This window comes from Mustela erminea, chromosome 6 (genome assembly GCF_009829155.1).
Source record: "Mustela erminea isolate mMusErm1 chromosome 6, mMusErm1.Pri, whole genome shotgun sequence".
NCBI lineage: Eukaryota > Metazoa > Chordata > Mammalia > Carnivora > Mustelidae > Mustela > Mustela erminea.
In genome coordinates, this window is record NC_045619.1 from 102,013,290 (window position 1) to 102,041,106 (window position 27,817).

The window sequence follows — 27,817 nt, forward strand, 5'->3', positions numbered from 1 at the left end:
GGTGGTAGCAAGGAGTCAGGAGGGAAGAGGATGGACCAGGGGGGAAGGCAGTGGGGCCAGGATGTGTTCCCACTTTATTGAGGAAGGAGGAAACTTCAGATTACCCCTTCTTCTTCTGCAAGACCTGGGGTGAGGCTGACACAGGGGTGCCTTTGGAAGGAGTCCCCAGGGAGGGAAACTAGCTCCTAGAAGCCCACTTGGGGCTTCTTCCCCTTGATCTCCTGCCAGGGAGGGGAGAGTCCATTCAGGGCTGGCTCCCTCGTATCACCCTCATCTCTTTGCCGCTCCTCCAACTCTGCCCTCCCTCCCGGGCCTCCATTCAGTCCTCCTCCATGGATCTCTCTTTTTCTGCCTTCTCTGTCCTCCTGGTCTCCCCGGCTTTAGTCCCCCTCATCCTGATTGGTTCTTTTTCCTTTGTTTTGCCCTCCTGGCTTGGTGTTCAGGATTTCTCTCCTAGTCCATGATCTCTGGCCCTCCCCTGTCCATCTGTTTCTGGTTTCTTTGTCTGTCAGCACCCCCCACCATTACTTTTCTGGGTGGGGGGCTCTTGCCTTCTCCAGTCCCGGGGAGTGCAGACTCCCCAGGCACCTGCACTCAGGAGCCTTCCGCCCTTTGGAGAACCCTTAGCTCAAACTCCTCCTTTGCCCCTCCCCCTGCCCTGCTCACCTTTAATTGAGATGCTAATGAGGCTTCTGTCGCTTCCATCCCAGCCTGGCGGGCGGGCTCCCTAGCCAGGCCGCTGCACCTGTCAGGTGAGGGGGAGGAGAGGCTCGCCTGCCAGATTCAACTGGAAAGGAACCAGTCCCAGTCCAGCCACAACCTGGGAGCTGGGAGCAGGAGGCAGTCCAGACGTCCTGGAGGCTCTTAGGCCGTGGGACAGAGGGAGTCAGGACACAGTCCAAGGCCAGGGCCAGAGACACAGGAGAGAGCCCACCCCGACTGAGAGGGGGCAAGGTTGGGAGGAAGAGGAAGAGGCAGCATCAGAGAGCCTGGCACACAGACAGGAGACCGGCAAGGAAGAAGAGAGCTGAGAAAGAGACCCAAAGAGAAGCAGAAAGGATAGAGAGAGGGGGAACACGAGTCAACGCTGGGACACAGAGGTCCTGCAGGAAGGAGACTAAAGACAGGGCAGACTGTTCTCTGAGACAGAAAGGGAGGTGCTGGGACAGAACCCCAAAGGCATCTTCCCGAGGAAGCCCAGCTACAGCTCTCTGGCCTCGACTCCTGCAGGTCAGCCGGCTCCTGGGAAGGTGGAGGGAGGGAGGGAGGGGCGGAGAAGAGGGGGCTCCCAGCGGGGTGTGGGCCTGGCCAGGAGCACCCTCACTCTGGGTCAAGATGATGAGGGGGGAGGCACCAGGGCTCAGAACTTCAGCACTGACCGCTGCCCCATGACCCTCCAAGGCTCATGAAAGGAGAGCAGCGTGAGGAGCAGGGGCCGGGCCCCGAGCCCGCGGGCCCCCCGCAGCCCACAGAAGAGGAGGAGGCCCTGATCGAGTTCCACCGCTCCTACCGAGAGCTCTTCCAGTTCTTCTGCAACAACACCACCATCCATGGCGCCATCCGCCTGGTGTGCTCCCAGCACAACCGCATGAAGACAGCCTTCTGGGCCGTGCTGTGGCTCTGCGCCTTCTGCATGATGTACTGGCAGTTCGGCCAGCTGTTTGGGGAGTACTTCAGCTACCCCGTCAGCCTCAACATCAACCTCAACTCCGACAAGCTCGTCTTCCCCGCCGTCACCATCTGCAACCTCAACCCCTACAGGTCAGTCCGCTGTGTGGGGGCAAGGCTGGGCCAGAGCGGGCAGGGGCGGACCACACATGTGGCGGGAGGAGGGGGTACTCCTGTCCCCAAGGAGATAGGGACTCCCTGACTTGATGGGCTGGGGGCACTGGCCAGCAGGGCCCTCGCACTGCCACACTGCTTATCCACAGTGTGGTTGTTGGAGCAACAGTGCCCTCCCCTTCTTGTCCCTTCTACCTCCCACGGGTGGGGGGGAGTGCTGATGGAGGGAGATGCGGCTACCCTGAAGGGCAGGGTAGAGATCATTCCTGGCCCTTCCCCAGATTCCCCAGAGTGAGAGGAGGGTGAAGAACAAGGCCTCCTCCACCTTGAGAGAAGAATGTGGTGGAGAGGGGAAGCTGTGGCAGGTGCTGCGGGTCGTGGGTGGTGGGTAGGAGCTGGCAGGCCTGTCTCTTGGTGTTGGTATAGAAGGGGGAGTTTGTTTTGGAGAAAGTGACGTGGGGGTGGCAGCCAAGCAGTCCCAGAGCGCTGAAGCTGGGGTGGAGCCAGAGGAGACCAGGACAGGATGGAACCCAGCCCCCTGGTCCTCTGTTCCCCTAAAGACCAGGTGACCACTGAGGTGCTTTCTAGCTCACCTACCCAGGTGCCTGACTTTTAAGTGCTGGGTGTGTCTTGCAGTTTTGGGTTTCATCGATGTTCTTTGCCAGCTTTTCTCCTGGAAGCTGGAGGGGATGGTGACCACAGAGAAGAAAGGAGGGCGGGGCTGGGTGTTTATATACACCTTTTATTTGTGTTCATTCACTGGGTCACCTTTGCTGGCACCTGGAACTTGCCCCCACACAATGTGAGGCCCCGGGCAGATGGGATCACTCATTCATCCAGTCTTCCCCAAAGGCAGGTAGGTTCAGGGGGCAAGAGGATAAAATAAGATGAAAGAGGCAGGCGGCACAAATAACAGCAGGACGAAAAACAAAGGAACGAACCAACCCCCAAAACCAAAAACACAAGGCCGAGTGAGCGATCAGTCCAATAAAGACTGTGAGAGTCATAGTCTCTGCCTTCAGGGAGTGTAAGATTTATGGGTGCCTGCGGGGTGACCGCACAAGAGTGTGTGTGTGTGTGTGTGTGTGTGTGTGTGCGCGTGCGCCCCATTACAGATGATGGAGATTGGTCACATACTAAGGGTGGGGGCCCCCCCATGCATTCTGTTTGTGTCCTAAGGTGTGTCACGGACCAATAAGGGTTGGGACGTCCTGTGCCCCAGAGAAAACACTGCGGGCCATTCCAGGGATTGGCCTCCATATGCCCTCCTGGCGAAGGGCCCATTTCATGCACCAGCCGCTGCTAAGTACTCTGCAGTACCCCCAACTCCCCCACCAACCCCATGAGGCAGGGACTGTTATTATCCTTATTTTACATTGGAGGAAACCGAGGCAAAGACAGGAGAAGGCCACCGAGATAGTGACCTAGCTGTGACTCACCCTCTGGTCACAAACCCTTGCCTCTTCTTAATTCCCTAGGTGCAGGACATGGAATGGATGAAGTTTGTAGTCAGACATTTACATGTCATTTCCTGGCACTCCTTCCCCTCCCCCTGCCCGAGGTCAGCCTCACTTTTCCTCCTTAGTGCCCATGGACTTTTGCTTCTCTTCTTCTTGACCCTCTGCTTCTTCCCTGCCCTGATCTTTCCCCCACTTATTCCCCTTCACCCCCTTGGGTCATGGTAGACCACTCCGAGCCAGCAGGGAGGGGAAGACAGGCAGGTGGGAGGGACCATAGGCTGGGTAGCAGGCTCGTGATAAACACTTGTGCTTAGAAGACACAGGTGCGAGACAGAGAGGGCCAGGCTCCATCTTTTGAGGCCTGTATATTACCTAAGGTTCTGCAGGGGCTGGGGTCATGGGTAGGGGTAATGGGCAGGCCACGAAGAAGCCCCAGGGATTGAGACCAGAGCAGCAGGCTGGGAGGCAGGTGTCCACAATAGAAAGAATGTCTCTGGCATGACTGACTGATGGCCTCACGGCTTAGTGGAGAGAGTGCGCCCCAGGACAGGAGGGGAGTCTGGGAAGGCCCCCCAGCAGGGGGAACAATGTGGACCTCCTGACATGGGCTCACCCCTGTGCTGTGTGCTTTATTTATTTATTTTTTAAAGCTGCTTCTTTTTTTAAATTTGAGAGAGAGACAGAGATAGTGAGAGAGATATTGAAAAAAAGTGTGAGTGGGGAGGAGAGGGAGAGGGAGAAGCAGGCTCCCCACTGAGCAGGGAGCTCTATGGCTCCATCCATGAGCTGCAGGCAGATGCTTAACCAAATGAGCCACCGGGGTGCCCCTGGGTGCCTCATAAAGGACTGTCTCATAGAAACTTGGCAAGTCTGGGTAAGACATTATTATTATTTCCCTTTGGGAATGGAGGTGATATGATTTGAGTTAATAAACTGAGCACTTTGAACAAATAATAAAGAAATAACGACAACAATAGCTAATACACGAATTCTATAGTACTTAATGTGTGCTGGATAGAAGTTTACATTTTATGTGAAATTATTTAATTCTCACAAAAGACTTCCGAAGTCGGTACTAGTATTAGGCCCACATTATATATGAGGAGCTGGAGGCCCAGAGAGGTTGAATAACCTGCTGGAGTCACACAGGCAAACAGTCACCCTGCCACACCCACCCACCCCACCGAGCAGCCAGTGCATCTCAGGTTACCGCTGAGTCACAAACCCAGTGTGTTTGATTTCAACGCTCTTTCTCCCTTTGCACTTTAAGGAGGAGCCTGGTAAAGTGCCACAGGGTTGCGGGCTGCTGGTGGGGTCCTATGAGGAAGAGCAGGAACAAGATGAGGGGTACTTGGGGCGCCTGGAATGGTTCAGTTGGTTAGGCGTTAGGTGTCTTTGGCTTGGTCAGGATCCCAGGGTCCTGGGGTTCAGCCCCATATTGGACTCCCTGCTCACTGCAGAGCCTGCTTCTCCCTTTACCTTCCACCCCACCAGCTCATGCTGTCCCAAATTTAAAAAAAAAAAAAAAAAAAAAAAGCTGTGGAGCGGCAGGTGCAGGGGACAGGCCAGATGCGTGATTCCTCCAGGGAAGTAGGAGGGAGGAGGTGGAGACCAGTGGACAGGACAGAAGAGCTGGGGAGAGAGCAGAGTCAGAGCAGGGGTGCCCATAGCCAGCAGCTGGATGTCCCTGGCCAGCAGAGACAGAGCGATCCTAGGCTGCTAGGACATTTCCAGAAGAGGGGGCAAGGGGCTGAAGACCTTCCATACTAAGCAAGGAAGCGCTAAGAATCCGGTGTGAAGGGTCAGCCAGAGCAGTCCCTTTCTTTCTTGTCAACAAAGGGTTTTTCTCACCTGAGAGAGAGCCTGTCATATCCATATCGAGGGAAAACAGAGCCTGAGAACATATTTTTTATCTAGTCCCAGGAGGGACTGAGGCTGGACCTAAGGCAGAGCTTGAGATTCTCAGCAAAGGAGGTCATGGGATCCTTTCCCAAAGATGGTAAATCCCTTCCCAAGATTGTGCAGGGGTGGAATGAGGAGAGGGGTAGTTCCCCAAAGAGAGACGCTGTTGGTGGGGAGGGCTCTGAGCTGGGCCTTCTATATCTAACCCTGCAGGGTCTGGAAATCAGGCTTTGTGGGTCGCAGGCTGGGCAGGGACAAGAGCCCAGACTCTTAGGACTGCCCTCCTCGGCCCCCAGTGATGGGCTTCTTCTCGGGTCAGGACCCTATCCACCTCTGTAACAGCTGTCCTTTGAAAGTACTTCCTTAGGGGCACCTGGGTGGCTCAGTTGGTTGAGCATCTGCCTTCGGCTCCGGCCACGGTCTCTGGGTCCTGGGATCGAGCCCTGTGTCGGGCTCCATGATGAGCTTGGAGGCTGCTTAGGATTCTCTGTCTCCCTCTCTGCCCCTCTGCCCTCCCCCACCCCTGCACCTGTGCACCCTCCCTCTAAAAACAAACCAAACCAAAACAAAACAAAAAACCAAAACTTTCTTCCTTAAATAGAGCTGCAGTTGACCTCGTTAAAACTTCTAGCCTCTGCTTCTGGTTCTGTCTCTTTGAAGCAACCCTAAAGATACCTTCTCCTTCACCCACTGACTAGGACAACAGCACTTGCCTGCAGCTTGCAAAGTCCACCAAAGTCCATCAGATTCGGATCCTCCTAACAAGCTCCTTAGATAAGGAAGGAGAGTCCTCTCTACCCCATGCCCCCCACCCTTGCCTCTCCAAGTCAGATGGGGAAACCGAGACTCTGAGAACCTACGGGCTTTGCAAAGGTCGCCCAGCTGTTAGGCAGAGGGGCCAGGATTGGAATCTGCTCTTAGGCTCTACCTTTTTAAGCCCACAGAGTTCCATGGGGGATAAGCAGCAGGCAGGACCCCCGTGTCTCTGTGGCCTGCACTTCTCCACCAAGATGGGATGAACGCCTAGGCAAATCAAGGCTGCCCAGTGAGAAGGGCTCTCCCGTGAGAGCAGTGAGAATAAGACAACAGCAGGAGCTGCACAGTGCCTCCTTGGCCGGGTGTTTTTCTCAGGACTTTTCCTGTATTAACTTATTTACTCCCCATAATAACCTGATGCCGCAAGTACTATGAATAGTCCCATTTTACAGGTGGTGAAGCAGAGGCACAGAAGATAAGTAACTGCTCCAAGACAAACCATCTAAACTGTGGGCAGGGCTCAGACATCCATCTGCAGAGCCGATTAGAACTTAGTTTCTTAGTTTTGGGATGAAATGGTTTCTCGAGCTTTCAGTCCCTGGGCTGTCCCTCCTCAGGACAAGCATTCGTTTGGGAACATGTATTGTTCTTAAAATGTTGCAGCCGGGACTGAGTTGAACATGCGGTCTGAGAGCTCAGAACTGATTCTAGAGGGGCTGACTCTGGCTTCACAGGGGCGGTGGTGGGGCTCACTGCTGAGGGGCTGCTCCAGGGCACCTGCCTGTGAACACAGTGTGGTGAAGGCTGAGTTCCCAGAAGTGGGGTGTGTGTGTGTGTGTGTCTTGAAGGGTTCTATCAGGGCTGTCTGTTCCCAGCCCGCTGGGAGGCAGGTTGGGGGCGCTGAGATTTGGAGGAGAATGGGGCTGAGGAAGGGGTCAAAGAAAGGGAAGTCAAGGAGTCTAGGTGGTCCCTGGAGGACAGAGGGAGGAGAGTAGGTCCCCAGATGCACACTGACTAGAGAGGAAGCTGGTGAGTTTCCAGGGCCCATCCTGCCTAGTGCCTCCGGAAGGCTGAGTGCAAAGGTTCTGCTAGGGTCCTCCTGGGAGTGGGATGAAGGCCTAGGCAAATCCAAGGCTGCCCAGTGAGAAGGGCTCTCTCGTGAGAGGAGGCCACCGAGGGGAAAGAGGGAGGGAGGAGTGGCACACAGGGAGGCAGCCGGGATCTCAGCCCCTAAGCCTCTCAGTCTCCCTGCTCCTGCTAGTCTATCCTGAGCAGGAGATGAGGGTCTGGAGGGGAGATGGCCAGGTGCTGAGAAAGGAGATTTTGCTCCCCATTCTCAAGTGCTTCTGAGCCCAGAGGCAGAAGTAGTGGGAAAAGCAGGGACCATGAAGTCAGACAGGCCTGGGCTCAGATCTTGGCTCTGGGACTTCCTTGCTGAGTGGCCCTGGAGAAGCTGCCCGGGTGATGGATGGTCCTCAGTTTCTTCAACTGTCAAATGGAGATAGTAGTGTCTGCCTGGCTGAATTGTGGGAGGGTGTGGGAGCTGGGTAGTGACCATGGCTGGGTAGGAGGTCAAGGTTTGAAGTCTGGACTGTTCTGCTGAAGCCCCCATGTTTGCATTCTTTATTCCCTCCTCTGCCCTGCTCTCTTTCCAGCGCCCTCCCGCTTGCAGGTAAGAACTGATGTCATTAGCGGGTTTTACTCCGCATCACTTCTCTTAGTTCTAGCTGTCAGCCGAAAGGGAGGGAGGGATTTATTTTCTGAAGGGGGAATTTGGGAATGCTTCTCCCTTCCTTAAACAACTCCCCATCAACCAAAAGGAGAGAGGCAGACCTTGGGGGAGGGAGTGTGTTTTCTGTGGAGCCTGGCCTCTTCTGGAGGTGGGGTTGGGGTCTCATCAGAGACCTCTCTGGAAGAGGCAGGAAGGAGCCAAATAGGAAGGGGGACTGTCAATGGGGAAACTGGCATAGGCACAGCCTGGAGCTCTTTGGGGAGGAGCAGTGTGGCTGGAGAAGGTGCTAGAATTTCTGAGTCGAAGATGAGGGTGAGAGAGTGTACAAGGCAGAAGATGGACGCAGAGGAACTTGAGACAGCTTAAGGGGGTGTGGAAAAGGAATGCTCAGCCAGAGATGTGGTGGCATATGTGACAATAACTCCAGCCAAGGTGGCAGACCTGGATTCTTCCTATGTGAATGGGAGAAAGACGGTTGCGTTTCTCAGGCTTCGGACTCCTGTCCGTGTCTTCCAGATACTCAGTGTCCTGTTCATTTCGTGTCACTGAATATTTTTTTACTTAACCCCCTGAGACCTTCACGTGGTATGGAGATCTAGTGTTGTGCCCCTTTTACAGGTGGGGAGACTGAGGCTGGATTCAGAAAGAGTGAGTTACTTACCAACATGACCCAGCTGGAAGTGTGTGTTGGGAACACCAGGACGTACATCTAGTTAATTCTGGGTTCAGTGCTCCTTCTGGGGCAGCTTGTCAACCTCCTAAAATAGCCAGCTCTGGCAGGGAAAGAGTGGAGGACAGTAAGATGGCAGGAGTGCTTTCTGACCCCGTTCCTGGCTGGGTAGACTTGAACAAGGCACCTGCTTCAGGTTTTTCACCTGCGAAAAGGAATGACAATAGTATTAGCTGACAGTGGCCAGAAGTTTGCTGAATTACACTGAATATTACATTAAATTATGTCCTTTCTAATACCACAGCGCCTGGCTCAGAGTAAGTGCTCAATAAAGACTAGCCGGTTCTGCCATCCTTTGAATTACCCAGTCACAAGCAAGTCTCTGGGAATGTCAGACACACACCTCTGACCTGAGCTACATTTTCTGAAGAGATAAGGGGCAGCTGGGGCTGATGCCTGGGGCTCGGCCAGATAGACTTTATGAAGGAGGGAGAAACCGAGCCTAGTGAAGGAGACAGTGAGGGTATGGCCTAGAGACTGGTTAGGGCCCCTGGGGTTCTTATAAAACAACCTTGTTTGGGCCCCACCCTTTCCCACGAAACCCGAATCTCTGGCAGTACTCCTGACACACAGGTATTTGACCTCTTCTCTTCGCTTCTCTTCCCTTCCTCTCCTCTTCTCTCTCCTTCCTTCCTCTCTTCCTTCCTTCCTTTCTCTTATTTTTTTTTAGAGACAGAAAGAGAAAGGGTGAGTGAGGGGAGGGGCAGAGGAAGTGGGAGAGAGAGAATCTTAAGTAGGCTCCATGCCTAGCCTGGAGCCCAGTGTGGGGCTTGATCTCACCACCCTGAGATCATGACCCAAGCCAAAACCAAGAGTCAGATGCTCAACTGACTGAGCCACCCAGGTGCCTCTTGACTTTTTCTTTAATTGAAGTATAACTGGGCACCTGGGTGGCTCAGTCGGTTAAACATCAGCCTTGGGCTCCAGTCATGATCCCACAGTCCCGGGATGGAGTTCCATGTGGGGCTCCCTGCTCAGTGGGGAGTCTGATTCTCCCTCTCCCTCTGCCCCTGTTCCTGCTCCTTCTCTCTCTCAGATATACATAATTATATACATATACATTTTATATACATATATACATACATGTATATATATGTATGTATGTATGTATTATATATGTATATAATTGATATACATGCATATGTATATGTATGAACATATATGTATATGAACATATACATATACATAAATATACATATATAATTGTATATATATACATATATATATAATTGATATACAGTAACATGCACAAATCTTAAGTTCTCACGGAAGTTTGACTATCAAGATCCTGAACATTTCCATTATCTGGTGGCCCTTTGAAGTCCATTCCTCTTCCTCGCCCACTGTCATTCTCTTACTTCTGTCACCATCAGTTAGTTTGACCTATTCTTGGATTTTTTAAAGGAAATCACACTTTTTTTTTTTTTTGGCATGTGTCTGGCTCAACTTACTGATTACTGTATTTCTGAAATTCTCCCATGCTTTTTGCCTCCTTTCATTGCTGAGTAGTATTGATGGACACTTGGGTTGTTTTCAAGCTTTTTGCTCTTATAAATAAAGCTGCTATGAACATTCACGTACAAGTCTTTATGTTTTCATTGTGCTTGAATAAATAGCTATGAGTGGAATCGGGTAGAATATCCGGAAGTGAAATGGCTGGGTCATAAGGTAGATGGGTGTTTAACTTTGGTAGTCGAGGGCTACCAAGTGGCCCTCAACTGTGCCATTATAGACTCCCACCAGCTGCAACTCCAGCTGCTGTCCATTCCCACCAGCTGCAGCTCCAGCTGCTCTCCATTCTCACTGGCATTTGACATTGTCAATCTTTTAGGCTTAGCCTTTTTTTTTTTTTTTTTAAAGTAGGTCCCATGCTGGGTGTGGAGCCCAAAGCATGGCTTGAACTCAGGACCTTGAGATCAAGACCTGAGCTGAAATTAAGAGTCAGATGCTTAACTGACTGAGCCACCCAGGTGTCCCTAGGTTTAGCTTTTCTAATGGATGTTAAATGGTGCCTCATTCCTTGTTTTTTTTTAGAAGTTTGCCTTTCTTAAAATTTTTATTTTTTGTTGAAGTGTAGTGAGGACTAATTATGTTGAGCACCTTTTCTTTCTTTCTTTCTTTCTTTTTTTAAAGATTTTATTTATTTATTTATTTGACAGAGATAGATCACAAGTAGACAGAGAGGTAGGCAGAGAGAGAGAGAGGGAAGCAGGCTCCCTGCTGAGCAGAGAGCCCAACACAGGACCCTGAGATCATGACCTGAGCCGAAAGGCTTAATTAACCCACTGAGCCACCCAGGTGCCCCTGTTGAGCACCTTTTCATGTGTTTAGTGACTATTTGTGTATATCTTTTGGTGCATTTTTACTTTTATTGTCTTTTTTTGGATTTGTTTTTGGTTCATTTAAAAACAATTTGCCTTTTTATTGCTGATTTGCAAGAGACCATTATATTGCAGGATAAGGCCTTCCTAAGGTGTTTTTAAATTTATTTTACTTAAATTCAATTAATTAACATATAGCATATTATTAGTTTCAGAAATGGAGCTTAATGATCCATCAGTTGCTTCCTTAGATATATATATGTGTATATATATAATATGTATAATACATATATGTATATATATACACACATATATATTATATATGTATATAATATATGTATATGTATTATGTACATATTTTTTTTACCAAAAAACATAACCTTAAGGTCATGAAGGTGTATCTTCGATGTTTCCTTCTAGAATCTTTCTGCTTCTGAATTTTATGTTTGGGTCTATGATCTAACCTGATTTAATATTTGTGTATAAACTGAGGTGGAGGTTGAGTTTCCTTTTTTTTTTCTTTTTTTTAATTTTTTGTTTTTCTTCTCAACATAGCATACATCTGTTTGAAAAAATTATTTTCATTAGGTTTTGTCAAAACTCATTTGACTGTATACGTGTGAGTTTATTTCTGGACTTTATTCTGTTCCCTTAATCTATTGTCTATCCTTACATAAGCACTGCCCTTTTTTGCTGACTGAGGCTTCACAGTGAGTTTGAAGTCAGACAGAATTAAGGACTCCAGCTTTGCTCTTTTCCAAAATTGTTTTGAGGGATGCCTGGCTGGCTCAGAAGAATATGGGACTCTTGATTTCAGGGTCTGAGTTTGAGCCCCACATGAGGTGTAGAGATTACTTAAAAATAAATAAATAAACTTAAAAACAGAATTGTTTTGACCACTGTACATTCTTTCCATTTCCACAAACACCTTAGAATCAGCCTGTCGATTTCTTCAGAATGTTTGCTGACCCATGAACTCATGTAACTCCCCATTCATTTTGGCCTTTGAGTTCTGTCAGCATGATTTTCAGGATAAAGCTCTTGCCTACCTTTCATTAAATTTATTCCTGGTATTTGATGTTGTTTATTTTATTTTATATGGTGTTGTTTTGTGATTTCATTTTTCCATCTTTTTGTTGCTATTATCTAGAAATACAGTGAATTTTTGTACATTGGTTTTGTATCCTACAACCTTGTTGAATTTATTAATGTGTGTTTTCTTTTGGTAGATTCTAGCCCTAAGGCACTGCTATTATGGACTTTCATGATGGAGAGGGTAATAGGGCCTGTACGGGAAGGAATGTGATGATTTACACTGGACAGTGTTTAACTTCTGGTGTTTGGGCCCCACCCATCACTCATTAAAACTGAGTCTTTGATGGGGAGGGGCCGTGTGTGCGACATCTGTAGTTTTAAAGTTCCTGGGGAAGTTTAGAAGTGCAGCTCAGCACCCCTAATTTAGCAGGTGCTAGGTGGCAGATGGGCCCAAAGGCCACTTCGGGGGGCCCGGGGGGCCGGGGGGCCCGCGGGGACCCGAAGTGGGATGACCCGCACACCGCGGATCCGAGGGAGCGTGTGGGCGCAGGACGAGGCCACACCCTGTCCCTGCTTTGGAAAAGGGCAGAGGAGTTCCGGGCTCCCCTCTCCGCCAGGGCGAGTGGGAGGAGAGCGCCCCCCAGACAGGCGCCTCACGCCTCTCCCTTCTGATAAACAGGCCGTAATAACGCCGTCACCGCAGAGGCTCACAGTCGCCTTCACTGCCCCCGCGGAACACCTTGTCTACACCCCCACGTCCCCCGCCCTCCGAGAGAGCCCTGGGGCCACCAGAGCTATTCCCCGCAGGCTTCTCCTTGATGAACCGACCTCACCGGTTTCGGGCGAGGAAACTGGGGCCCTCAGGGGCCAGGGACTCGCGCGAGGCCGACCCCCCAGACCGACCCCCTTCCCATCACCCCTTCCAGAGACACGCAAATTAAAGGGGAGCTGGAGGAACTGGACCGCATCACCGAGCAGACGCTGTACGATCTGTACAAGTACAACTCTTCCAGCACCGTGGGGGCCCACCCCCGTGGTCGTCGCGGCCTCGGGGAGACTTGGCCGCACCCCTTACAGCGCCTGGCGGCCCCGGCCCCGCCCTCCCGGGCCCGCCAAGCCCGCAGCGCCAAATCCATTGTGCAGGACAACAACCCCCAAGTGGACAGGAAGGACTGGAAGATCGGCTTCCAGCTGGTAAGGCCCCGCCCCCTGAGCCCGGGAGGCCCCGCCCGCCGCCCCGCCCCGCCCCGGCGCCCGGGCCCCGGGGCCGCCGGGTTCCTCCTGAGCCCGGGACCCGCCTGCCTTTCCGGACCAGGCTTCAGTTGCCTAGCGACGGGAGGCGGGATCTTGTCCGCCAGCAAAATACTTTAATTAACTAACACCTTTCTGTGTGCGGGCTTGTGTGTGGGGGGGGTCTCCTCGCCCCGGCCTCTGTGGGAGCGTTCCAGCGGCCGGAAGTCAGCTCTGTTGTGAAAACACCTTTCTGAATTGTCAGTCCCCGCCGGTGGGGCTCAGTTGGGACCCACCAGTAGGGAAGTGGGGCTCTGCCGGCCTAAGAGAGAAGGAGGAGACAGGAGAAAGACTTAAAAAGATTGTTTTAATAAAAAGTAAAATGGACAATAAGCGGAAGTGGGGGAGTAACAGGAAAGAAGAGAGACCCTGTTTGGGGAGAGTGGACCATACAGCCAGGAGACCTGAGTTCTCGTCCTAGCTCAGTTACTAGGGCAAACCTCTTGATTCCTCCGTCTTGCCATCGGTAAAATGGGGAGACGAATGCTTGCTCCACCCTCTTGCAGAGGCTGTAGAAATGACCCACAAGGTGTGTACAGCTCCCCTTCTCCTTGGCCAACCACTCCCTTAAGCCCCTGCTTTCCTGGTCCATTCTCCTCCGGGCTTCAGCTTCTGTCTGCCTTCTGTTCTAACCCCCTCCTGGCTCCCCACCCCATCTATTAGCCCTGGGGACCCCAGACCACTCCATGTTTGACCTCAGTCTGTCCTGCAGCCTGTCCCCTGCTGCCGGCCTTCTGACACTCTGTGGTCTCTGTGTCTAGTGCAACCAGAACAAATCGGACTGCTTTTACCAGACTTACTCGTCAGGGGTGGATGCAGTGAGGGAGTGGTACCGTTTCCACTACATCAACATTCTTGCGAGACTGCGAGACACTTCTCCGGCCCCGGGGGAGGACATGCTGGACAACTTCATCTTCGCCTGCCGCTTCAACCAGGCCTCCTGCAGTCAGGCGTGAGTCCCTCGTGCCTGCCCTCCGTGCTCCCCACAGGGTCTCCTTCCCCGAGGCCAATCTGAGGCTCGTGTGGGCGGCACCCGGGGAAATGCTCACATGCAAAGAGGAGAGGAGGGGCATGCACCTACCTAGCTCTGGTCCAAACCTCTGTCCTGTGGATTATCCTGCAGGGGTTCTTGGTCTGAGTGAGGCAGCCTAGTAGGGATGCCCTGGAAAGGCTGGATGGGGTTGAGGTCTGGCTTTCAGACTCCCATGGCTGGAAGCTTGCATCTCCATTTTTCTAAGGCCTGTTTGTCACTAGCCCAAAACTCAGAAGTGCCTGGGAGGTCATCTTCTCAGAGGAGGTGGACAGTAATGGTTTGGTGGAAATAGCATGGATTGAATCAGGGAGTGAGCCTGAGTCCCTGCTCTGGCTCTGTAACTTCCCAGCCAGGTGACTCAAGGTATTTGATATCGCTCTGCAGAGAGCGTTTCTTTGTTTATAAAATGGGGGAAAATGAGATCCGTTCAATGTTCATTCAGCAAATACTGTTTACTCTCTGGGCTGTGTGCCAGTCACTGTTCTAGGATACACCAAATAGGAAAATATATATAACTTTTGGCCTTTTGGCATTTCTATTCAAGCCATGAGGATGTTGATTATACCCATCTCCAAGTTCATGAGATAAGTGTGAGGGCATTTTATAAACTGCAAGGAGACTTGGGTCGCATCACCCTTGAACTCCAACAGATAGATGTGGCTTGCCCTAGGTTTCCAGGGCAACCCTAGCTAAGAATCCTTCCCACTCCCCTGCAGTGCCCGCCAGGCCTTACCTGGGTCAGAACTCCAGTCATTACGTCCTTGCAAAGAGGTCGTGGCAGGTGGCAGCCTCTGGCCCCTCCTACCCCTGCCTTCCCCTCTTACTCCTGCTCCTTGAGCTTCACCGTTTCAGCGGCCATCTGGCTGTCTCTGCCTGGCTGAGGAAGGGTGCTGAGGCAGCATCTCTACTCTCTAGGGGCCTTTCCTTCCCATGTCACTGCAGCACGGCAGCAAGGACAGATGTCACCTGCTTCTGCCCCCACCCTCACCTGGCACACACACTCTGGCCCGCGTACGGGGGATTTTGTTCCTGTTTCTTGTCTTCATGTTTGTTTGAAGACAGGAGCTACCTCCTGGGAAGCTCACACCTGCCATCGAGTGTCTCTAAATGTCACCTTTCCAGAGGTCCTCTCACTGTGCCAGCCCCCTGCTAGTACCTCCCCATCAATGGAAAGTCCAGAGTTCATCTCAGTCTTGACGGTTAGGTCACTTCCTTAGCTCAGAGCCTGCAGCAGCATCATATCTCACCCAGCTTATTATAATCCCCTCCCATTGTCTTTTGGATTCCAAATCCTCTCTTTATTCTGCAACTACCACCCCAGTGAGTCTTGCTTAAAATCCTCCATGGTCTCTCATGGCCTCTGGAATCGAGTTGAAGCCCCTTGTCATGGCTTTCTCCTTTTCTCTGTAATCTTTTCTCTAATAACAGTTGATTGAGATACAACACACCATAAAATTCATCCTTTAAATATATACCATTCAGTGATTTATAGTGTATTCACAGAAATGTGCAAGCCCGATCTAATTTTAGAACATTCTCCTCACCCTGAAAAGAAACCCTGCACCTACCAGCGGTCACTCCCCATTCCCTCCCCTCCTCCACGACCTTGGAAACCAGGAATCTACTTTCCATCTATATGTATTTCTTGTCGTGGGCATTTCGTATACATAAAATCATATTCTATGTGGCCTTTTGTCTCTGGCTTCTTTCACTCAGCATGATGTTTTCAAGCCTGTCCATGTTGTAGCATGTATCAACACTTCATTCTTTTAAATTTTTTTTAAAAGATTTTATTTATTTGAAAGAGAGAGTGAGAGAACACAAGCAGGGGGAGCAGAAGGAGAGGGACAAGCAGAGGGAGAGGGAGAAGCAGGCTCCCCATTGAGCAGGGTGCCTAATGTGGGGCTTGATCCCAGGATCTTGGGATCACAATCTGAGCCGAAGGCAGACACCCAATGACTGAGCCACCCAGGTGCCCCTATTCTTTCTAATTTGAAATTTTATTTATTCTTTAAAATTTTTACTTATTTATTAGAGAGAGAGAGCGAGCATGAGTGGGGTTCTGGGGTGGCAGAGGGAGAGGCAGAAGCAGACTCCCTACTGATCAGGGAGCCTGGCACAGGTCTTGCTCCCTGGACCCTGAGATCATGACCTGAATTGAAGATAGATGGTAAACTGACTGAGCCACCCAGGGGCTCCTGCCCCCAGCCTTTTTAAAAAAGATTTATTTATCTGTTGCGGGGAGGGGCAGAAGAAGAGGAAGAGAGAATCTTCAAGCAGACTCCCCACTGAGCATGGAGCCTGACGTAGGCTCGATCCCACCATCCATGAGAGCATGACCTGAGCCAAGGTCAAGAGTTGGATGTTCAACTAACTGAGCCACCCAGGCGCCCCAGCAGTTTGTTCTCTTGATGGCTGGGTAATACTCCGTTGTATGGCTAGCCCACATTTTATTTATCTGTTCCTCAGCTGATGGACATATGGATTGTTTCCGCTTCTTGACTATTATGAGTAACGTGGTTATGAACATTTCTGTACAGTTTTTTGTAGGGATGAATCTTTTGATTTCTCCGAGGCATCCACCTGGGAGTGGAATTGCTGGGTCATAGGGTAATTCTGTATTTAACGTTTTGAGGAACTGGCAGACTGTTTTCCAAGTGGCCATCATCCCAGTTTCCATTTCCCCAGCAGTGTATGAGGGTTCTAAACCCTCCCCTTCCTTCATTTGCTACCGTCTTTTTTTTTACTTTATAACCTTCATAGCAAACTTATATAGCTCTTCCTAAGTGCTAAGCCTCATTCAAAGGGTGATTTCATCCTTACCACACCCCTGTGAGGTAAGTACTGTTATCATCCCTGTTTTACTGAAGAGGAAACTGCAGTACAGAGAGATGAAGTGACGTGATGGGTCCCACGGCTCCTGCTTGTTCAAGCTGGGGTTCACATGTGTGTAGTTGAGTTCCGAAGTCTGTGCTCTTAACTGCCCCGTTCTATTGCTTCTCATAGATTCCCCTATTGTGCTGGATGTATATCTCTTTTTTTTTTGCAAAATGTGATTGAGATGTATGTGTAAGGGGTGGTGCCTCATTTCACCTTTTTTTCTTAAAGATTTTATTTATTTGAGAGAGGAAGAGAGGGTGAGAGAGAGAGAGCATGGGGATGAAGGGATGAAGGGGCGAAGCAGGCTCCCCACTGAGCAGAGAGCCCAACGCAGGGCTCGATCCAGGACCCGGGGATCAGGACCTGAGTCGAAGGCAAACACAGCTGACTGAGCCACCCAGGCGTCCCTCGCCTTTTATTTATTTGTTTTTTTAGTAAGCTCTATTTTAAGGTGCATCCTTGTTGTTCCATCTAATCTGTTGATTCCACCTGCCGCATAGAGCCCGTGGTGGGCATCCACAACGTCGTGCCTGTCTGTCCCCTCTCTCCCCTGAGCAGGGCTCATAGGCCTTCCAGGACGGGCCTCTGTTCACTTCCAGTGCCTCTTCTTTCCCTCCCTGAACCCAGCCTTTGCTCTGGAAATGCTGGCTTGCTAGCACATCCCAGAATGGGCACCCATCTTTCACATCTCTGGGCTTTTGTTCTTTAAGGCCAGGGAAATATTCCAGATCATCTAGTTCCAATCTCCTCCTTTGACAGACGAGAAAAATAAGCTTAGAGAAAATGACTTGCTCAAGGCCATCCCAGCGGAATCTGGCTCATTCCTGCCCTGGGTGCTGACCTTCTTCCTCTCAGCTCTGTGCTCACTGCTGGTCTCACGGTCTCCTCCAACCCTGTTCGCTCCCAGTTCTCCACTTCATTTTTTGGCCCCTGTTTATTAACCATCTTCTCTATTGTCTGTATGCCAGGAACTGTGCAGTTAACCCAGAGATGATACAGAGATGAATGAGATGTGACCCCTGTCCTCAAGGAGATCACAGTCCAAATGGGGAACTAAGATACAGATACATGAGAAGCTAGGGACACTGCCAAAGTCTTCGTAATGCAGCACAGCGACACCAGAGAGGTCACAAGGCCAGTGAGGTCAGGTGGCCTGGTGGGAGGAGACTGGACTAGAAGGTAGAGGACCCGTTTTTGAGTCTCAAGTTTGTCATCATTGTTGGTGTGACCTTGGGCAGCTCCTTGACCTCTCTGTGCCCTGGCTTCCTCTTCTATGATGTGGGGATGATCCCTTCGATTGGTAAGAGTGGCTTAGGGAGCATGGGTAAAGCTCCCAGGGTGTGCCAGCACATAGTAGGTGGTCAGGAAACCAAGGTCACCGAAAGTTCTCTCTCTGATCCCCTACACTTCCCTTTCTGATCCTACTTTCCCTCCTCCTGGATAGGAATTACTCTCACTTTCATCACCCGATGTATGGGAACTGCTACACTTTCAATGGCAAGAACAGCTCTAACCTCTGGATGTCTTCTATGCCTGGGATCAAAAATGGTAAGCCATTCCTCATTCCCACCATCCCTGACCTCTGCCTCAGGGCTTCCTGCAGCCCTGCTCACCCACACTTACCCACCTTGTGCTCATGTCCTAGAGATGCTGTGTACCTCTGGGCTCCCCTATAACATGCCTGTCTCTATCCTGGAGGAGTCTTCTCTGTTCTTTGTCCCCCTTGGCACCACTGAGTCCACTCCAGGTGTGCTAGGAATCCCCGTCCCAATTCTGCCTGCCCCACCCCTCCCCAGTCCAGTCCAGGGGTTGCCAAATCCCTATGTAGGTCTTCCTGACCCACAGGAAGGCCCTCCTCAGGAGCAGTAGAGACTAGGCAGGTGGGAGAGGGGTTTCCATCCCCTAACACATCTCCATCTCCGCCCCAACTTTGCCCCCTCTGTACTCGCAGGTCTGTCCCTAACACTGCGCACAGAGCAGAATGACTTCATCCCGCTGCTGTCCACAGTGACTGGGGCCAGGGTCATGGTCCATGGGCAGGATGAGCCTGCCTTCATGGATGACGGTGGCTTTAACTTGCGGCCTGGCGTGGAGACCTCCATCAGCATGAGGAAGGCAAGGGTGCTGCCGGGGAGGCATGCGAGGGGAGAGCCACAGGTCGGAGAGAGCAGGAGAATTGACTCAACAGCCCGAAATCCGTAGAGGGAGATCATGTGGGGTGGGTCTGGGGCTGGTAGAGGTCTTCAAGGAGCAGCGTCGGGGACAAGGGGCTGGAGAAGTAGGGAGCCAGTGTCCTTGAAAGTATCCCTGGGATAGTCGTTGCGGGCCCCTGGGGGTATGTTTGGAAATGGCCAGGCAGACAGGAGGGGCTGGCTGGGTAGGAGATATAAACCCTCTGGGCTGAGGGAAGACAGAGAGTTCAGGAAGGGGCCTGGGCCACTGGCTCTAACTGAGAGCCTCTGACTTCTGACCTCTGACTTCACTGTGCATGCGGGTACGCAGGAAGCGCTGGACAGGCTTGGGGGCAACTATGGTGACTGTACCAAGAATGGCAGTGATGTCCCTGTGGAGAACCTTTATCTTTCCAAGTACACACAGCAGGTGAGACCAGCCTGTTTCTATGGCAACCATCTCCCAGTCCTGCCCTGTAGGTCAGTTGAAAGTTGGAGGGGTATATTTGTGTGTGTGTATGTGTGTGTGACAGGTGGAAAGAGGGGTTCCCTTCCCTGCTGTGTGGAGAGGGCAGGCCTGAACCCCCTTTCCCATCACCCCCCTCTCCTCCAGGTGTGCATCCGCTCCTGCTTCCAGGAGCACATGATCAAGCAGTGTGGCTGTGCCTACATCTTCTATCCACTGCCCAAGAATGCAGAGTTCTGTGACTACAGGAAGCACAATTCCTGGGGTGAGCCTGCAGGGAGCCCCAGTCTGACCCTGGGCCCCAGGACTTTCTTGGAGTGGGAGTGAGCGCTCCCCTCTGGGACCCTCTGGGATGCTAATTCTCTCTCTCCCCTGTGTTCCAGCCCTTAGACTCACCTCTCGGTTTCCTCTCACTCTCTCTCCTCTATCCCCATTCCTCCCTCTCAGCTTCCCTCTTTGCATTCTGGCTTCTGTTTGTTTATAGAGAATTGCCCCATTTAAAAAGAACTTGCAGCATAAGGAAGGAAAAGCACGTGAGGAAAGTCTTTCTGAGGTCCTGAGATCCCAGTGCACACTTTGCCTATAGCTTCCCTATCTCACTTGGCAGGTGCTGGGCAAGGCACAAGACTGCTCACTGGGTGCTGGAGGAAAATACTAGAAGTTATATGGATCTCTCCATCTTCTGTTCTGTATATGTTTTATAATGTACCTAATGGATCAGTTCTCTAGTAGCAAGTATGGAATTTATAAATCAATACATAGAGAGTTACTTATTTAAGATTTTTAAAAAAAAGATTTATTCATTTATTTGGGAGAGAGAGAGAGAGAGAGAGCGCGCCCGCACGTGCACATGGTAGGGGAGGGGGAGGTGCAGAAAGAGAGGGAGAGAGGAACCCAAGCAGACTCCTTGCTGAGTGCAGAGCCTGATGTGGGGCTCGATGTCCCAACTCTGAGATCACCACTTGAGTTGAAACCAGGTGCCCCAATTTAAGAATTTTTTTTTACCTACAGGAAGGCACAATCAAAAAAGTTTGGAGAGCTCTGAAATCTCCAGGTTTAGGAGTAGACCAATCCCTGTTCCTTTCTGTAACTATAGTTGAGTCATGCTGCATGGAAGCTCTGTACTAAGAAGCTGAGAGAGAAAGAAAATCCCAAACAAGAAACTAGAAAGTAGAGGGTTGGCAGTCCTGGTGCACATGCTCTCACCTGGTTCCACTGACTGGTCCTCCTCCCCGGGCTCCCCTGGGCCCAGCTCTCCTCTCACTGGTGGCTGTGCTGGAGGAGGTGAGCCTCTGCACATGTGAGGGGACCCTGGAGGTTAGCGTCTGCCTCCTTTGGTTCTGTCCCTGTGGATCTTTCTGCTTCCTCCCTTCCCTGGGTGTGTTCCCCACAGGTCTCTCCCCCTGCCCTGTAGTTGGGAGTCCCCGCTTTCCTGTTCTTCTCTCTCCTACCTCAGTTCAGAGCACACCAGAGCTGGAGGGAAACTCAGGGTCCATCTGGCCTCACTGTCTCCTTTCTCAGATGAGCAAGCCAAGGCCCAGGGGGAATATGTGATGTGATGTCCCCGTCCCATGTGCAGAGTGGGGACTCCCTGCCCACTGCTCCTTGCTGCACTCAATGTTCTGAGTGGCTGTGAGTTTGAGGATCTGGGAGAGAAAAGTAACAGTGCTGATTGCTTAGAAGCCAGGAGGGTAGGGGAGAGGAATGGGCGAGTGGGGGGAAACATGATCTGCTGTTCCCTAAGGATCTGCTGTTCCCTAAGGATTCCCGACTTCCCAGAGGAAGTGGCCCAGCTGCCCCCCTGCTTTGCCTTTCCAGACCTCCCCCCCCACGCCCCCGTCCTGGCAGACGGGGATTTGGGTCAGAAATGGACGACTTCCAGAACGGGCAACTGAACGTAGCAGGAATGACACAATAACCTTACTTAGAACTTGGTAAATAGGGGAGAAGGGGGATCTGTAGAGTCATCTTCCCAACCTTTTTTAGGTAACAGCTTATTGAGATCATTTATCTCCCATTTAATTCACCCATTTGATTTTAGTATAGTTTTAGTTTTCAGTATACTCACAGAGCCGTGCGGCAGCCAGAGTCAACTTGAGAACATTTCTATCACTCCCAAAGGAAACTCTTTTTTTTTAAGTTTTTTTTAAAAGATTTTATTTATTTATTTGATAGACAGAGATCATAAGCAGGCAGAGAGATAGGCAGAGAGAGAGGAGGAAGCAGGCTGCCCGCTGAGCAGAGAATCCGATATGGAGCTCCATCCTAGGACCCTAGGATCATGACCTGAGCCGAAGGCAGAGGCTTTAACCCCCTGAGCCACCCAGGTGCCCCTAAAAGGTTTTATTTATTTGTTTGTCAGAGAAAGAGCACAAGCAGGGGGAGTGGCAGGCAGAGGGAGAAGCAGGCTCCCTGCTGAGCAGGGAGCCCGATGATGCGGGGCTCCATCCCAGGACCCTGGGATCATGACCTGAGCCTAAGGCAGATGCTTAATGGATTGGGCCACCTAGGTGTCCCCCCAAAGAAACTTTTTACCCATTAGCACTCTGAGCTCTCCATGTCCCGCACCCACAGCCCCCCTCTCCCAGCCCAGGAACCACTAATCCACTTTTTGTCTCTACAGATTTGCCCATTCTGTACATTTCATGGGACCGGAATCCTGGACTGTGTGGTCCTTTGTGACTGCTTCCAGTATTTATTTATTTATTTATTTATTAAAAGATTTTATTTATTTATTTGACAGACAGAGCTCACTAGTAGGCAGAGAGGCGGGGGGTGGGGGACAGGCCCCATGCTGAGCAGAGAGCCTGATGTGGGGCTTGATCCCAGGACTCTGAGATCATGACCTGAGCCTAAGGCAAAGGCTTAACCCACTGAGCCACCCAGGTGCCCCGGCTTCCTGTATTTAGTGTATGATTTTCCAGGGCCGTCCACGTGGTGGGATCTAGGGGTACTGGGTTCCTTCTCAGGGCTGAAGAATAGTCTATGGTACAGCTTTGTCTCGTGTGTTTACCCGTTCATCAGTTGACAGACACTTGGCTTGTTTCTATGTCCTGTTTCTGTTTCGTGTGTGAACATGTGTTTCAGTTCTCTTGGGCATATACCTAGAAGTGGCGTTTCTGGGTCATATCGTAACTCCATGTTCGACATTTTGAGGAACTGCCAGACTCTTTTCCAAAGTGGCCGCACCATTTCACGTTCCCAGCAGTGAAGAAGGACATTTCTAGCTTCTTCACATCCTCCCAGACACTTACTTATTTATTTCTTTAATGGCCATCCTGGTGGGTGTGAAGTGGCATCTCACTGTGGTTTAAGCACGTGCTTCTTACATAGTTGTTCCCAGTTTTCTTTTTGACTTTAAGATTTTTGTCCATATCCTAGTCATCTTTACATGGATGTGTCCTGGGTTGTTTTTTGGTTTGGGTTTTTCATTTTTTTTTGGATTTCTAAAAAAAAAAATTTCCTGACTTAGCTTAATTTCTTTTTTTTTTTTTAAGATATTATTTTTTATTTGACAGACAGAGATCACAGGTAAGCAGAGAGGCAGGCAGAGAGAGAGGAGGAAGCAGGCTCCCTGCTGAGCAGAGAGCCCGATGTGGGGCTCGATTCCAGGACCCTGGGATCATGACCTGAACCGAAGGCAGAGGCTTTAACCCTCAGAGCCACCCAGACGCCCCTTTAGCTTTATTCCTTAAACAGTTTTTGGTGCCCCCCTTGGGTGGCATTGCTATAATGCAACTTGGGATGTGGGTACCCACATATCTTGGGAGACCGCTTGGATCTGGGGTGAACAAGGTGGAGGTGCCCCAGGAAAATGGGCACATCTCTGCACCCACAGGTTACTGTTACTATAAGCTCCAGGATGCCTTTTCCTCGGACCGCCTGGGCTGTTTCACCAAGTGCCGGAAGCCATGCAGGTGAGTGTCTCCTTCCCCTGGGGCACGGGTTGGGCAGCTGGCCACTTGGCTGGGGAGAGTACAGGGTACTTGGCTAAGCCTTTGAGTGGGGGACCCTCACCACAAGCACTGAGCTCCTTTCTCCATCTCCAGTGTGACCGGCTACCAGCTATCTGCTGGTTATTCACGATGGCCCTCAGTGACATCTCAGGTAAAGTGGGGAAAAGGGGATGTGTGTGTGTGTGTGTGTGTGTGTGTGTGTGTGTGTGTGTGTAAAACTGTGGTCTTCTCTGGGTATGTATATAGATGTGTTTGATGCCACACCATACTCTGTAAGCCTGAAGAATATGGGGTGACCCCATTGACACCCCCATTCTTTTCCAGGACTGGGTCTTCCGGATGCTATCCCAACAGAACAATTATACTATTAACAACAAAAGGTCAGTCCTGCCCTGATCTGGCTGGGGAAAGGAGTCCGTGGGAGGAAAAATGAGTCTAGGAAGAGGATGTGATCAGGGGAGGGTGTTTATGAGCGTCTGAGAAGTTAATCCATTGCCATTTCTTCTACCCTCTCCTCGACTCCAAAGAAATGGCGTTGCCAAACTCAACATCTTCTTCAAGGAGCTGAAATACAAAACCAACTCTGAGTCTCCCTCCGTCACGGTATGTCCTTACTGAGTTTGTGATTCTCTTGGAGGTCTTAGTGGGTGGCTGTGAGGGAAAACAAGGGGGTGCCTCTGGCAGGGGGCCACAGGGGTCTAGGCTTTGAAGGTAGAGGAAAAGGAAAGGAGAGGGGACAAGGATGAAGGTTGAGAAGGTTGGAAGAAGGGGAACTTGGACAGAAGAAGTCTCTGGGTACGGCGACAGGGAAGGGTGTGCCAGATGGGTATGACTTGGACAGAAGGGGTCCAGGGAACCACCAAGAGGCCGAAAGGGGTGGGTGTGGGCCTCGTGGAAGGAGGGATGGGGCTCTTCTTCCACCTTGGCCCTCGTGGTCAGTGTGCCCTTTTCCCTTACAGATGGTCACCCTCCTGTCCAACCTGGGCAGCCAGTGGAGCCTGTGGTTCGGCTCCTCAGTGCTGTCTGTGGTGGAGATGGCTGAGCTCGTCTTTGACCTCCTGGTCATTACAGTCCTCATGCTACTCCGGAGGCTCCGAAGCCGCTACTGGTCTCCAGGGCGAGGGGGCAGGGGCGCCCGGGAGGTGGCCTCCACTCCAGCCTCCTCCGTCCCCTCCCATTTCTGCCCCCACGCCACATCCCCCTCCTCATCCCCACCAGGCCCTGCGACTTTCCCAGCCTTGACAGCCCCTCCCCCTGCCTATGCCTCCCTGGACCCCTGCCCATCTCCATCCAGCTTGGTGAGGACCAGCGCCTCCGCCTGTACTCTGGGGGAGCCCTGAGAGGGAAGGAGAGTGTCCCCCTCCACCCAAGGCAGGCGCTTCCCCTGGTGGGAGGGGGAAGGCTTGGCAGGATGAGAGAAAGTTTGGGGACTTCCTCTCAGAGCTGCCCAACTGCCTTTGGTGTGGGGGAGGGAAGCAGGATGGGAAAGGGGCTACAGAAATGGCCAAGGAACCTGCCCGGAATGGCCCTGTCTCCTGCCCTGTACCCTCTGGTCCTGCCTTGAGAAGACGCTGATTTCCCTTCCCAAGTGCAAACAAGTCTGCCTTTCCCTTGGATCAGCCAGGCCAAACTTGGAGCTTCGACAAGAAACCTTCCCTGGAAACCGCTGGCGACCGGAAACAAAACACAAGCAAGAGAACACAAAGGCATGCACATTTCCTACCCAGCCCCAGGCCTGGCCTCGCTGCTTTCCAGTAGACACGTTAGCACCTCTTCTTGAACTTGAGTGGGGAACACCACCCAAAAGCCCCCTTTGTTAGTTCTTGGGCAATTCCCCTTCCCAGGGCAGGGACTGGAGCAGACCAGTGTAGGAAAGGCTTGGCCATTCTTAGGTGGCCCCAGGACTCTTCCAGTCTCATCTACCCTACGTCCCCACGGAGCCATATCCCAGTGCCTCTGCGTCCTTTATACCTCTACATATTTGCTCCAGTTCTCTGCTCAGCCTGGAAGCTTTCCTCACCATCTGGAGAATTCCTGCGCATCCCTTAGAACCCTACTCCGACACCACTACTTCTGCAGACTGCGGTTCCTTCTTGTCTTCCCCAGAGTTGATCACTTCCCTCTCCCCTGGACTCCCGTAGCACAGCATAACATCTGTTTTAGAGCTGATGTTGCCTGATGTTTAGAGCTGATGATGTATGCTTTCTTGTTCCTTTGTGCCTGCCTCCCCAACTAGACTGTGAGCTCCTTGGGGTCGGGGACGGGGTCTTGTTCATTTACGTATCCTCAGGGTCTAGCCCGGTGTCCAGCTTAGAGCAAGTAGGCAGGCACTCAATAAATATTTGCTGCATAAGGAATGTCTGGAGAGCTGTGCAGGGGCACCATCGAGGAGGTAGGGAGGGGACACAAGTCCTTGGGTCACTGCCCAAGCTTGTCGGAGGTCCCAGGGTGGGGCGAGGGGACAGACCCTCCAAAGCCCTTGGCTTCACAATGGAAGCAGCCATTCTTCAGGGGTCTTGGCAGAGACCAACTGTACCGCCAGCTCCTCCGTGGGCATCGCTGAGCACCTGCTAGGTGGCCAACACCATGTTCGGGTGGGACGGCAAAGCCATGGTGCTGTCCCCCTTAGGACACCTACTGGGCAGTGATTGGGATGACTCACCCTCGTCCACTGTCGGAACTTCCTTTCCCTCCCCAACTTTACTTACGTCATCAGTCATCCACCTCTCCAACTGCTAAGTGCAATTGCAGTGACTCCGCACCCAGTCTCAAGATAATGCCCTCACCTGCCCATCTCCCATCAACTGCCCAGTAGTTTGTTAGGAGGGGTGGGGTGTGGGGGAGGATGAGACACAGGCCAGTTCGAACCTTCTGGAACCTCCAAGCCTGGTATATTCTTATCCTCTCATCGCTGCAGAGAGCAGCAGCAGGAAGCCTTCTGCTTGTATTAAAGGAGCAATGGGGATGTGAGTGGAGTCCCGGTTTTTGGAATCCCGGTTCCTTCCTCCATTCTAGCATCAGACCCAGAAGCCGGAAGTTACTCTTCCTCATCTTCGAGGACAAGTCCCTGCTGCCTTGGTCTTACCCCTCTCAATTACAATCTTCCCTGTCCTGAGGAGCCACGGGAACCTTGGAGGAGGGGTAGGCCGTGAAAGGAACGGAGAGGTAGAAAAGGTTGTGACAGGAACTGACGTGAGGACTTCAAACTTCCCTTTCCTAGACTTGAGCTGATGAGGGGAAAATGGTGGTGTCACAACCTCTGTTCGAACCCTCAGGTTCAGCCTGTCTTTGTCTGCTCTCTGGGCCTTTCCTCTCCCAGGCCCCAGACCCTCTCCTCTGGCTGCAGGACAAAGCCTGGAAGAGAGTAATCAGCTCCTCCTCCCCTCCCCCCACAACCCACAATGGGAGTTTCTCCTGGCCCACTGCCTTTCCACCCTGAGCTGTTTATCTCTTATCTGTACAGACCCTTGGACCCCAGGGTTAGGAGTCAGAATGGGTGTCAGAGAAGAAAGTCTTCAGGTTGCTTTCTTTTCCTTATTGATTGGCAGGTGAAGTGACTTGCCCAAGCTTCTAATTCTTACAGAACCAGCGAGGTCTCCTGCTATGACACATCCCGGCTCCCTGTGAGACATGGAGCCATGTGATGGGGCTGGGGCTGGAACCCCAGTCACCCAGACTTGGAGCAGTGTCCTTTTGATCATTCTGCTGCTACTGTGTGTGTGTGTGTGTGTGTGTGTGTGTGTTATGTGTGAGACACACACACACACACACACACACACACACGTGGCATGGGGAGAGAGGTCTGTGCTCTTTTCCCTTAATCTGTTAGTTCACAAGCCCTAACAGTCAATTCCATCATGCCTTAGTTCACCCCTCTCCTGTTCCTCCATCTCTTCCATTCCCTCCATCACCATTATTTCTTCTTCCTCTGGAGGGGTCATGTCCACAATCTCACCTCCTCCATGAGACTAGTTAGCCTTTCATATGCCTACAAGCACCCACCTCTCACCATCTTTTTAAGGCAGAATTTTATTGAAAATTTATTTATTTTTATTTATTTATTTTTAAAAATATTTTATTTATTTATTTGACAGACAGAGATCACAAGCAGGCAGAGAGAGAGGGAGAACAGGCTCCCTGCTGAGCAGAGAGCCTGATGCGGGGCTCGATCCCAGGACCCTGAGATCGTGACCTGAGCTGAGGGCAGAGGCTTAACCCACTGAGCCACTCAGGCACCCTTTATTGAACAATTTAATACCAAATTTTTCAAAATTTAAAGTAAATACACATTTAACCTCAACAA

General features: G+C 51.4%; 1 protein-coding gene across 3 annotated transcripts; it reads left to right on the plus strand.

The window, feature by feature from the left end:
* SCNN1A (sodium channel epithelial 1 subunit alpha) lies at positions 1-25,871 on the plus strand. 3 transcript variants are annotated; one of them, XM_032349020.1, is made up of 13 exons: positions 1-129; positions 1,401-1,761; positions 12,645-12,912; positions 13,770-13,960; positions 18,366-18,469; positions 18,873-19,036; positions 19,424-19,522; positions 19,706-19,823; positions 23,397-23,475; positions 23,608-23,665; positions 23,839-23,894; positions 24,042-24,117; positions 24,474-25,871. In XM_032349020.1, exons 2-13 carry the CDS (start codon positions 1,406-1,408, stop codon positions 24,852-24,854), a joined length of 1,950 nt encoding a protein of 649 aa, XP_032204911.1. In that variant the 5' UTR covers positions 1-129; positions 1,401-1,405; the 3' UTR covers positions 24,855-25,871. The 3 variants fall into 3 exon arrangements, with proteins under 3 accessions (XP_032204911.1, XP_032204909.1, XP_032204910.1); XM_032349018.1 differs by lacking the exon at positions 1-129 and adding an exon at positions 136-1,230 and having other exon boundaries at positions 1,402-1,761; XM_032349019.1 differs by lacking the exon at positions 1-129 and adding an exon at positions 136-752 and having other exon boundaries at positions 1,402-1,761.
* The last annotated feature ends 1,946 nt before the right edge of the window (positions 25,872-27,817 follow it).